Source organism: Beta vulgaris, chromosome 3 (assembly GCF_026745355.1).
Source record: "Beta vulgaris subsp. vulgaris cultivar EL10 chromosome 3, EL10.2, whole genome shotgun sequence".
NCBI classification, from domain to species: domain Eukaryota; kingdom Viridiplantae; phylum Streptophyta; class Magnoliopsida; order Caryophyllales; family Amaranthaceae; genus Beta; species Beta vulgaris.
In genome coordinates, this window is record NC_079204.1 from 46,721,785 (window position 1) to 46,734,803 (window position 13,019).

Genomic DNA, 13,019 nt, shown 5'->3' on the forward strand with positions numbered 1-13,019 from the left:
GAAATAGAGCACCATATAGAGGATATAAGAATCGTGGTCCAAATGAAATGGCTTCACTCTAAGGTCTCACTTTAACCTTTCTAAATAAAAAGTATGAAGCTTGTTTTGGGTCCGTTTGGCTTTTTGGCAATCTGTCATGAATCATGATGCATTTGTAGATCAGCAATTCAAGCTATGAAAAGATTCAAAAGGGGGGAGGGGTGGGGGAGGAGGAGTCAGTCTCCGCTTGCTTGACTATACTGTGCACTTTCCTCCCAGGAAATCAGTGATAGGTTCTTCTGAAATAAGTCCATAGCACTAGAGTTTGTGCGCCCGATTTTCTTCTTTTGCTTTTGTTATTGGGGGGGGGGGGTTTGCGGCTGTTATCACTCAATGGTGTCAAGCTTGATTGTGTTACTATGTTTTATAACCTTTTAAGAGGACATTTGGTCCCCTGTTGCTTTTTTGTTATCTCTTTTCAAAATAAGCAATGGCTTCTTAGCCTGGTGCTTTTTATGTTGTTTTGCTGTTGAGTATTCGTCAAATTTGGCCATCACCTAATTCTTTGTCGTGTTGTGATTTGTAAAGTTAGAAGATGGCCAGGTCAAGCTACAGTCACGTCTGGAAGAAGAGGAAGAAGCTAAAGCAGCTCTCTTGTCAAGGATACAGCGGTTGACAAAATTAATATTGGTCTCCACTAAATCTTCACAGTCGTCAAGATTTCCACACCGTTCTGGTCCCAGGAGAAGGCATTCTTTTGGGGAAGAAGAGGTGGATTTTCCTTTCCGTTTGTTCCTGTAAAATATTTTGTTCATGAAGTTTGCAAATCAGACAACTCAGCATGTGTGGTAGGGCAGAGAGTAATGCATTAAGGGGGTAATGGAGACAAAATAAAGTTAAAATTTGATGGTATTGGAGAGAAATTTTAGATAATGCAAGGCGGAAAAATAGAAGGCAAAATTATTACCCTTAAGAGGAATAAGGGTAACTGACATGATGGGTAAAATCTCCCCCCCCCCCCCGTTACATAATTAATACCTTGTCAAATCTACCAGCGCCTCCATCTATCTTCTTTTTCCTTATTTTTCTTCTATTACCCCTTGATTCTTTACCCCCAATCCGAAAATGCACTTAAGGTTACCTTTGGTTTGAATCTATTGATGGTAACATATTATCAATTGCAGCTTGCTTATCTTCCTCACAAGAGACGCGATTTGACCCTGGATGATGAGAACATTGATTTTTATATTGCGCATGATGGAAATTCTGAGAACCCAGATGTCATGTTAAAGGAGGAGAAGAAGTCTAAGAAGAATGGACTCTTAAATTGGCTAAAAATTCGGGTATGTTACAAATCTTGCTGACAGAATATTATTGGTCTTCGTGCTATATTTAATGCCATTGCAAATATAATTAGATTTAACTAACTTAATTTCTGTAAAAAATTGCTAAAACGACTTTTGTCTTGGACCATTGGGAGTACATTTTAAGTGCACAAGGAGGTCGTCAATATACTTAATGTTTATGATCCAAGTTTATGCATTTATGATTAGCTTACTGATAGTAAGTATAATATGAATATTTTGTTTATGTAAACTTTCCTTAAGTGGTATATATGTAGGATTCTTGTATCTTTAGAATTGCTGATGTATTGGCCTATATGTTGTGAATAGATTTCATCCCAATCCAGGGGCTTTTCCATAATCCTACACTAACATTATTTGAATTGAAGAGCATCGAATAGTTTCTTGATAATTAAAACCTGAAGACACAAGAATCCTAATTATACACAACTTATGAAAAGTTATTATAGATAAAATCTTTATATATTATATTTACCATCACTTACCTTACCTCTATGAATTAAATGTTCAGATCATCAAAAAGGATTGTGAAACATGATGTATGCACTTATCTTTTAGACAATCATCCAGTAATTAGCGACTTAGGTTATGCTATTCTCAATCTGTTAAAATAAGTTCTAGCAAAAGTAAGCTAAAATTTGACTATAATAAGTTCAGTTCAGCAAAAGTAAGTCAAATTTAGCTAGAGTAAGTTCTGCACGGGTTAAGTTCAACAAAAATAAGATTAAGCAAAAAAGAAGCTAATTTTGCAGCAAGAAGTTAAGTTCAGTATAAATGAGTTCAGGAAAATAAGTTCAGTCTAGCTAAAATAAATGAAGTTCAGCAAAAATAATTTAGTTCAGTAAAATTTAGTTGAGGAGAACATAGCCTTAGTGTGAGTTATATTCACTTATATGACCAAACTGTACTGAGTGCTTGAGCTTGCATGCTTTCTAATTATAAGCTTTTACAAATCTATTGGTCAAGTACTCAAAATTGTAATGAGATAATTAAGTATCTAATCTTGGGGCAGCGTCGATTCACTCCAGAATCCAGGGTATATTAGGAGTTCTGATTACTGCTGCAATTTGTTCTGTGACTTCTGTCTCATTGGACCAATGATTGGATAAACAATATGAACTTCACGCCCCATAGAAAGTGAAAGATTGAGGCCTTGTTTACAAGATGGAAATTTTAGAAGCTGAGAATGATTGCATTTATAAGCAATGTAATAATGTTGCAAACAAGTGTGCTGGAAGCTGAGACTCTTCATATTGCTTTTAGAGATAAAATTCGTGAAATTTAGTCTAAAGTAAAAATTATGAAATGGATAATTTTGTAGAACTGATGTAGCTCCCTCCAAAAGGATGGCAAGCATCCATTTTAAAAACCAGAATCTATAGATCTCACTGCGTAACACGTCGGCTACAGGTTTCTAATTGTCATCTTCTTATTAATTCTGCTCTGTCCAGAAAAAAGATGGTAGCTTGGGTGCTAGTAGTGATAGATCAAGTGTAGTGAAATCAAATAGTACACCCTCAACTCCGCAAGCAGAAAGTGTAAATCTCAATGCAGAATCCAGATTTTCCCAGTCTCTGCTTACTGAAAGGACAAATTCTGCAGAACTTTCACCTGTGGCTAGACAGGATAGAGAAACGCCTGAAGATTTTTCTGGACAGGAGACACCTCTGGTATGTTAATTACTGTTTGATGCATGAATTTTTAACATTTTTCCAACTTATATTGGATTTTCTTTCTATGTGTAGTCACACGACACATGTATGTTACCATGTGCTGAGTTGTGGGGACAATACTCCAGAAAACTTTTTATTCTTTGAGCTTAAGAGATTGCAGAAGTTGTTTATAACTTTTTGTTCCCTTTTTTATTTTTTGGGGGAGGGGAGTAGGGAGGTTGGTGGGGGATGGGAAAGCAACTGAAAGAAAATATATTTATTGGGGGGGTGGGGGGGGGGGGTTTAGGGGGTTTGGTGGGGGGAAAGCAACTGAATGAGAAATATGGATATGTGCATGAAGTTGCTTTTTTCTTATAAAGGGCTGGGTTTCCAACTTAAAATAGTGTATCTTGGATTCTTGGTTCCTATCTGAAACCCCAACTTGCTTGTTTGCATTAGCACATAGATTATATACAATCCGATTCTCAGGTTGTCATGCTCTTTATAGCCTTTTCCACATTTGAAAAAGCATAGAAATGCTGTCATCTCTAATCAGGTTGATGAATTTGAATTCCCCCCTTTGGATTATAAATTCATTGTAGGAATCATTGTACCTATTCAATTTGTTTCCACATTTTTGTTATCATAAAATTTATCTGCTATATTTTGTGTGCTCGCTATTCATTGTTTAGTCTGGATAGAATAGCAAGTTACATTCTTGGGGCATTTCAAGATAGAGATGACAGGTTTTAGGTAGAGGTTGATCTCCTTCCTGTATCCCTATTATCAACATCTTGATAGCGTTGTGTTACATTTTACAGCTGTCGTGCATTGATAATTGGAAAAAGAAAATCCCTTCATTGCAATCTAGACTTTTGAACCTATATATATATATATATATATATATATATATATATAGAAGTGAGTTCATATGAGAATACATACTTACATAAATGGCCTTTACTCTATGCTTCATCATTTACTCATTGTTCTCCAAATAAACAAAGTGAATTACTTTTCTGTTGTCACAAGACAATTTAATGAGTTTAGGTCTTTCAGATGCAAGCTTTCTACGTTTCCAGGTGCCTCCTTTAAGTACTTGTATTAGGAATTTTCTATGGGGTGCCTGAGTGTTTGTTAAAATTCTACATTGTACCCTGACCTTATGCAAAGTCTCTATGATACCCTTGTGGTCTTCTAATGGTCTCATTGATGCCCCACTGTTATCTATTGTGAATAAATTCCGTGACAGAGATGTATGCATACTAATTTCAGTTTAGGGTATGAACCAATTTTTAACCAGTTTGAACTCCTTGTTATAAAGTGGAAAGATGGTGTTTAAGTTAATCTTTCCCCACTTTATAGCAAGCTAATTAGATTAGTTTCAATCCCCAAGTTGATATATCCCTACTTTATAGAAAGAAATTAGCTAAATAAGATTCAAACCCCACAAAAATAAGTTTAAACTTCAAAGCATATTAATTGGTTACAGAAATTAATATTTAAAAGAATAAAGATACTGGTAGGGGCATCATTGAGACACATATAAAACCACAATGTTTTAAACAAACACATGGACCCCCTTAGACCCCCCCCCCCCAAAAAAAGTTCCTTCTCATAGTATATATATTGTTATTCTAACTGTAGCTTTATTGTATAGTACTTGAATGTTTCCATGCATATTTAAAATATATATAGCTTTTATCTGAAATTCACTGGCTTCGTGTAGACAAGTACAAAATCAATCGATCAAATCGATCTCCTGAGGGAGCAGAAAAAGATTCTGTTTGGTGAGGTTGCCCTTCATTCAAGTGCTTTGAAGCGTTTGTCTGAAGAAGCAGCAAAGAATCCCAAGGAGCATATCCATGTAAGATACTGTTAATGTTAAGTGGGACCTGAGCTGCTGTTTTTTTTATTGTTTTTGTACATTAATATGTTGTTAATCTGAATTCCAGAATGAAATGAGGAAGTTGAGAGAAGAGATCAGAGCTAAGAATGAACAAATAGCTTCCCTTGAGAAGCAAATTGCTGATACTGTGGTTGCTAACTATGACAAGATGGACAAATCTGAGATGTCGCTAGTAAGTGCTGCGACCATCATATCATGAGTCCCTTAAACATAAACTTGATACTGAGCCATCACTTTTCCCCTCTTTGTGTATGATTCCAGACTGTTGCTGAACTTGTGAGCCAACTGAACGAGAAGTCTTTTGAACTTGAGGTGAAGTTTTGTTTGTTTCTTATCAAGAACTTATGTATTCTCCTTCATTCTTGTGTTTGAGGATCAAATTGTCTTTAATTGAGATGCAATAACTCTTCTCACAATGTGATGATGCGAAAATTAAGAAGAATGAGTTTCCAGAATCTAGCTTCTAGAGCTAATGCTTCATTTGAAACACAATCCCAGGATTATAAATGAATTGAGACTATACTTATTTTTTACGGTTTTTTCACCATATACCCCCGAGTTTTCACGAAATTCACTTGGTACCTTCACACTTTTGAAAATACACCTGATACCCCTCGGTTTCAACATAATACATCCAAATGCTCTTAATGACTAACGGGTTTAACCGGTGTTAATTATTAACCCTAATTTTTTGATTTAAACCCTTATTGATTGTAATTCTAACCCTAACCCTAAAAACTAACCCTAAACCTTAACCCTAACCCACCCTCCCACGGTCCCACCACCTCCTCCCCCACCCTCCCACCACCCCCACCACAACAGCTCCCCCACCATTCTGCAGCTCCCCCCTCCCCCACCCCCACCCTCCCGTAGCTCCCCCCTCCCCCACCCCCACCCTCCCGTAGCTCCCCCCACCCCCTTCGAATTCACGCCCCTCAATTCTGCATCCCAGATTCGACTTCCCTCTCGCTCATCGTCTATAGCCTACTCTCTCGCTTGTCGTCTGCATCCCAGTTCGCGGAATTCGACGAGGGTGTGGGAGGTTGGGGGGAATTCGACGGGAGGGTGGGGGAGGGGGGAGCTACTGGGGTGGTGGTGGTGGGAGGGTGGGGAGGGTTTAGGGGTTAGGGTTAGAATTACGGTTTAAATTAGAAAATTAGGGTTAATGACTAACTCCGGCCATTAAGAACATTTGAGTGTATTATGTTGAAGCTGATGGGTAACAGCCTAGCAAGTGAATAGAGATGGCCAACAGTGCGGGTCAATCCAGCCTAGCCCACCTCGTGGGCTGGGTCCGCAAAAAGTTCGGTCCAGCCTAGCTCGAACAGTGAAATTGGTGGGTAGGTCGTGGGCCAGATTTCTTGAGCCCACTAAATCCCGCTACTAAAACCGCCCAGTCCAGACCACGAAATCGGTCCATCCCGACCCATGAACCGGATCAGCCCAGTCCAAGTAAATATTGAACCAAATTTTGTATATTTTAATCAAGTGGTATATTGCATATATTATAATTCAATCAAATTTAAAAATAATGAAATTATTTATTAATATTAATAATTGTATATATTTTAATTCATTTTAAAGATATTATGTAACAATAATGAATAATTTCAATTATTAAATAATTTTGAAAAAAAAAAAGCTCATGCCGGCTCGCCCACTAGACCCACGAACCACTTCCCGAACCATGAAAACCGGTAACAGACCGATGTGGGCCAAGATTTTTCAGCCCGCGGACCAGCTCGCCCAACCCATGAATTTCACGGTCTAGTCCTGGGTCGTGAAATCTCAAACCAGCCCGTTGCGGCCCACGGCCCGGCCCGTGGCCATCATCACTACAAGTGAATTTTCAAAAGTACGAGGGTACCGGGTCAATTTCGTGAAAACTCGGGGTATTTTGTGAAAAAACCGTATTTTTTAAGAATGTTAGAATGTACTCTTGCATTCGTGCATTCTGAGATTTTGAGTTGTAGGAGATATCTGTAGTATAAGTTCTTTATGTTATACCAACTCCATTTAGAAATAGGTGCACCATTTCATGTTTTCACGCTTGCCGATGCATGGTTTCAAACATTAATATTTTTAATAATAATAAGTAAAATTTATAAAAAGTTGATATTAGAAAAATATACTTTGAGACGAATCTAACAAGATTCAATATGACTGTTTTTCCTAAAATATATCTCACCAAGGACAATCAAAGTGTAAGATTTGAATTGTAAAAGCTATGCGACCGGTGCAACTATTATGAATGGAGGAATTATATTGTAGTAACATTGCTAGAGCTAAACTACTTGACAACTGCGAAAATTATTTTGGTCAACTTTTCTCCAAATTGGAGAGTTGGCTTTAGAAATTAGAACATAGATGAAGGAGAATGAGCGACGAGTGAAAGGGTTTTACGTGAGATAAAAATAAGAGAAGCTGGTGCCTGGTAGTTTTTTTTTTTTTTTTGATACTCTAGATTTTGAGAGAACCGGAAGCTCTCTTACGCTGATTGTATCTTTCCCCACTGCTCGTTTAGACAAACATCATAAATGGATAACCCGAATCTCTTACACTGATTGTTCATCACATTTAATTGGAATTATTTGAAAAACTTATTGCTGCATTTATGTGTTGATGAGACAGTCTCTTCAAAGGATTTTAGTGAATAATCTGAATCTGATAAGGGTTTAATTCAGACAAACAGTTTTGTGACATGTCGTCAAGGATCATTTATATTTTCATCAGTACCTTTATCTCCAATGTGGAATGAAACCACAACATTGCTGCTAATAATGTAAATGTATTTTGATGCTAAAGTCCAGTTAGCTGTAGCTAGAGCTATGTTGCTCAGACTCGGGTACCCATGTCCGACACGGGTACGTGTCCAAGTGTCCGACTCGGCTATTTTTTGGAATTTTTTCTATTTTTTAGCCCAAAACAAAGTGTCCAAGTGTCCCACCCATGTCCGAGTGTCGAGGATCCGACACGGGTACTTGAGGTGAAATGAAGAGTCCGAGCAACATAGAGCTAGAGTAAATCTGTTAAAAAATGAATTCTGGTGCCAAATTCCAGCCAGCTGTAGCTAGAGTAAGTTTGTTAGTAGATTTGAGTAAATGAATTCTGGTGCCAAATTCCAGCCAAGTGTAGCTTGAGTAAATTTTATGATGCCGTCTTCAGTGTCCAATGTTTCTTTTAATCGTACATTTATTGTTTATTGTTTCCGGTTCGATCTTGTAGGTCAAAACTGCAGATAATCGGATAATCCAAGAACAGCTGGACCAAAAGGTAAACAGGCAACTGGTGGTATCTGCTTGTTGCTTTCTTAATTCATTGAATAGGCTGGACACTTTTCTCTTACGTATTTATTTTCTGTTTCGAAGATCGGCGAATGTGAATCATTGCAAAGAGATATTAGTTCCTTGAAGCAGCAACTCTCTGAGGCCTTGGAATCCAGAAATGCGACCAATTCACTCATTGATTCGCAGCAGCATGGTGTAATACAATCAGTATTTGGGGGAGTTGAGATGAACAAGGAAAATCGATCATTGGTAGATATGAGTGAAAAGTTGGTACTGCGTGCCCAGGTTTGCCTCATCCTTCTGTGTCATCTTCTAGTTATTCTTTAACTTGACAAGACTATGAATTTGAGGTATGTGAGTCACTAGGATTAAGGTTCTTGTGCACTTAATATTGGAATAAACACGTCCAAAATACATCTTGAAAGTTGATGTTAATAGCAACACTCGAGCATATGCTAGATTGAATGGTGAAAAGGAAGGGGGAAGGGGGAGGGGGGGTTGAGGGATCTGTTCCACCTTGCTGGATATGAATAGAGAAAGGAAAAGGAAAAGGTTTGGAGGGATCTGTTTTCCACTTCTCCTTCCCATTTATCAAACCAAATATTCCACTATGGAAAGATCTGGAAGGGAAATGGAATCAAACTCCTTCACGTCACCTCCCTTCCTCTTCCCTTCACAAATGCTGAAACCCAACACACTATCATATGATCCACCTCTTTAAACTGCATCTTTTTTTTATTTTTCTGGTCCAATTTCCAACTCCTTTGTGTTTATCCCATCTTTCCTTAAATAGGCCACTGAAATTGAAGAACTGAAGCAGAAGTTGAGTGAACTTACTGAAACAAAGGATCAGCTGGAACAACGAAACAAGAAGCTGGCAGAGGAAAGTTCATATGCCAAAGGATTGGCTTCTGCTGCAGCTGTTGAATTAAAGGCTTTGTCGGAGGAGGTTTCCAAGCTGATGAATCAAAATGAAAAGCTAACTAAAGAGATGACAGCTGCGAAGAATCCCCCCGCTCAGCGTAGATTGATTGGAGCACCAAAAAATGGAAGGAGAGAGAGTCACGTGAAACGCCAGGACCAAGGCCCGAGCACCTCAGATCTTAAGAAGGAGTTGGCCGTTAGCAAAGAACGAGAGTTTGCATATGAGTCTGCCCTCCAAGAAAGAGATCTAAAAGAGGCAGAGCTCGAGAGAAAAGTGGAAGAATCCAAACAACGAGAAGCATACTTGGAAAATGAACTTGCTAACATGTGGGTTCTTGTAGCCAAGCTAAAAAAATCACAGGAAGTCGATTCTGATATCTCTGAACCTGCTAGAGAGAGCCAGAGAACTGACAATTGGTAATAACTTGACATATAGTGTACAAAGGAAAGGGGGGGGGGGGTCGAGTTGTAAATTGAAATTGTGGAACTGTGGTTAGTATCAGGGTTTTTCTATAACAAATTCATATTGATTCTGCAATGAGTGCTGATGCGTGAGCTTTTGATGTTATTGATACCCTGATTCTGTTGTAATTAATACCAATCAAGTTCCCTTTTGGCTGATTTTTCCATCTGACATGTGTTGCTGTTGTCTGATTGATCTTCAGTCGAGCGCTTCCTGGTTTTTACACAGGCCAAGCTAATGCTATACAACCTTCGTATCTGATCAATGTGCGTACGTGGGTGTGAATTTTAAATGTGTGTATCAGAGAGCTGAAAGGGTCATGGATAAAAAGAAATTAAACCTAGTCTCAACTAAAATCTCCTGATGTTGCAATTGTCATTTGTCTAGACTCTCCATACTCCAGGTGCTACTAAGCAAACAGGTCTTTGGGTTTGGGAAAGGGTGCGGAACTGCGGATATCACCAAGGCAGGAAAAGCCATTCTCAGGCCATTTCTACTCAACAATTAAATTCTTTATATCGTAGTGAAATCTGTTAATGCAACGGAATATACGAAATAATTTGTAAGTTGAATGAAGAGATATCATGACATAACATCTCTTATGGTAAGTTTTGGGGTATGATTATACATATGATATTGTAACATGATATAATTCAGGCAGGAAAAGCCATTCTCAAGCTATTTCCTTTAAATTTTTTTTTTCCTTTTGAAGGTGCATGAGTGTAGACAATTGGCATCATAATTTGAAGTAGGTTAGCTTGTAGTTGCAAGTAGAGCTATCAGTTTGGTTAATGAACTGCTGGTTGAACTGAAACAAATTTGAATTGAATTAAACTGAATTGGGAGTAATTGTAATTGAAATAAATTGAAAAATGTTGAACTGCAATTGAAATAGAGTGTAAATGAAAAGTCAAAACTGATCTGTAAATGGACTGAAACAAACTGTAATCGAAAATAAATGTGAAAAACTGAAAAGATGATCGATTAACTGAATTGAATTGAACTGAATATTTAACTGAATCAGAATTGATTCAAACTGAAACTGGAACTAAATTGAACTAAAACCGATTTAAATTGAAATTGTTCTAAACTAATTTTTAGCTATACCTAACCGAAAATACATATTACCTAATGTAACACCCCGATAATTCTCTCTTTTTCAAAATACATTTTCAATATAAAACTTAGAGAATGATCAAAGCATTATCTCCGGTGTGATAACGTATCAGCGGAAAACATAATGTAACACCCCAATAATTCTCTCTTTTTCAAAATACCTTTTCAATATAGAACTTAGAGAATGATCAAAGCATTATCTCCGGTGTGATAACGTATCGGCTTATTCAGAATTTTGCAGCGGAAAACATATAATAAACTTTAGAATTGAAATATAATAAATAAACAAAGTACTTTAAAACCAAACAGCATTACCAGTGTTAACTTCAAACCAAACTTAGATAAAATGTATCTATAAAACAATAATTAAGTCAATTTGTTACACAAGCTCTACATTCCCAGATCCCCATGATGCAAATTGCAACATCTGCAAACCTGTAAATGTCAATGCACTAAAGAATCTGCTCACCAAGAATGAGGTGATCAGTAAGGCAAAGTCATTATTAACACATACAAATAAAACACGTAATCAGCAAAGGTGAGTACTACATAATAAAATAAACATTCATAACATGATACTAATAAATAATCAGCAGGGATAAATAATAACATAACAATCTAACAATCTGCAGATAACTTTTACTGAACTAAACTTTAATTAACCATCTTTTTATTACTTTAATGGAATAGTTATTAGACCGAGTTGTCTAACTAAAAACCAGCCTTCACCTAGGAAGACGAAATACGGGCGCGACTGTGACACCCCAAAACTTTGGTTCTAAAACTTTATAAAATATTCACTTTTCATTAAAATATCTGACCAAACCTTTAGGGTGTTACCGCCGCATCTATTGTTCAAAATAAATGCAAGGCTAATTATTAGAAATAACAATTTTACTCACAAACCAAAGTATCAAAATAAACCAAACTAAGTTGTCTACTTTATACCAAAACAAAACTAAACAATCTCAAATGACAGTACTGTAGTGTTTATTAAACTAGGTGAACTTAAAAACTATAAATTCACTCATTCCTGCAACGTAGTCCCTTTCACCAACCTGCACAATATAAATAGGAAAAGAGCAAAGAAAAACAAAAATACAAAAATTAGCGAAAGCTAAGTAATTACAACTCCATCCCGTAAAATAATAATAATAATAGTTATATTTTAAAAATAATTTTTATAACATACATACAAATATAATACAATGCAGACAAGTATAACATAAACAGACATATATAACGTAATACAAACAAGTATATAACACACTTAATCAATTTATATACTCCAAGTTTATATGATGCACACAACGTCAAATTTAATTATTAGAGGGGAATCGAACGTCAGTAGGCCAGGACTAATCCCAGTAACCACCTACTTCAACATGGGTCGTCACCCAATAATTTAAGAGCAATGGCCAATATCGTTTTGCCGAACGTCCCTAGTGTGCACACCCCTCTCTAATCTAATGGGTATCCGCAATGCGCACCAATAGTATTAGGAGGAAGACAATAAAGAGTTGTAACAGAATAAAATCAAGTATTGTTCATCACCTATGGAGGATCCAAGTCCACCGGATTATTCCCTCAATATTATTTCCACTTTACGTGATTAATATATTTTAATAGTTATGGCACATCAAAAAATCACATTAACATTAACATGAACGTCTTTAGTTCAAATAATATTTTTCACAACTTAGCCACTTAATAAAATTATAATAATCAACGTCCATAATTCATAGCAACCAATATATCCATCATTAGAGCCTCATAGAGTCACAATATATATCAACTTATAATACCGTTCGCTACATCATTTACACACTAGTTATACCCATTAAGTACATTATCAATATTAGCATAATTTTAATACGATGGTATAATTAGGTACATTAAAAATCCAATTTCATAACAACAATACCAGTAGATACATATATATTATACGCAGGGATAATAGTACTATAGTAGTAATAATAATAATAATTTTAGTCATAGAAAGTACTATACTATTCCTGTCACATAATATATGTAACACCCCCAAAATCCATACACGTCTAATGCTACGTCGCATCGACTTTGGGAGTGTTACCGCCGCGATGGAACGCAAGGCATAATTAGAAATACGGTAACTCAAATTCATTGTCTCAAAACCAAATTGCAGCGGAATAGAAAATGTAAATACAACTCGGGAATCATAGTTGACCCCTCTTTATTCAAACTCAAACCATGTAACAATGTTCTATAAAATTTAGTAATACTTAAACCAAAAGTTTAACTTCAAACTACAGTCTAGCCCCCTTATGCTTGATATCATGCAGCAGC

At 36.6% G+C, this 13,019-nt stretch overlaps 1 protein-coding gene across 1 annotated transcript in view; it reads left to right on the forward strand.

Annotated features, from left to right (window-relative positions):
- LOC104906757 (kinesin-like protein KIN-7K, chloroplastic) overlaps positions 1-9,744 on the forward strand; it is a 24,197-nt gene extending 14,453 nt beyond the window's left edge. The window contains exons 16-24 of the mRNA XM_010695558.4: positions 568-750; positions 1,164-1,322; positions 2,795-3,013; positions 4,725-4,862; positions 4,951-5,076; positions 5,166-5,216; positions 8,130-8,177; positions 8,273-8,476; positions 8,985-9,744. Coding sequence (XP_010693860.2) covers positions 568-750; positions 1,164-1,322; positions 2,795-3,013; positions 4,725-4,862; positions 4,951-5,076; positions 5,166-5,216; positions 8,130-8,177; positions 8,273-8,476; positions 8,985-9,536 — 1,680 coding nt within the window. The 3' untranslated portion in view covers positions 9,537-9,744. The remainder of the gene's footprint in view (positions 1-567; positions 751-1,163; positions 1,323-2,794; positions 3,014-4,724; positions 4,863-4,950; positions 5,077-5,165; positions 5,217-8,129; positions 8,178-8,272; positions 8,477-8,984) is intronic.
- Positions 9,745-13,019: the final 3,275 nt, after the last annotated feature.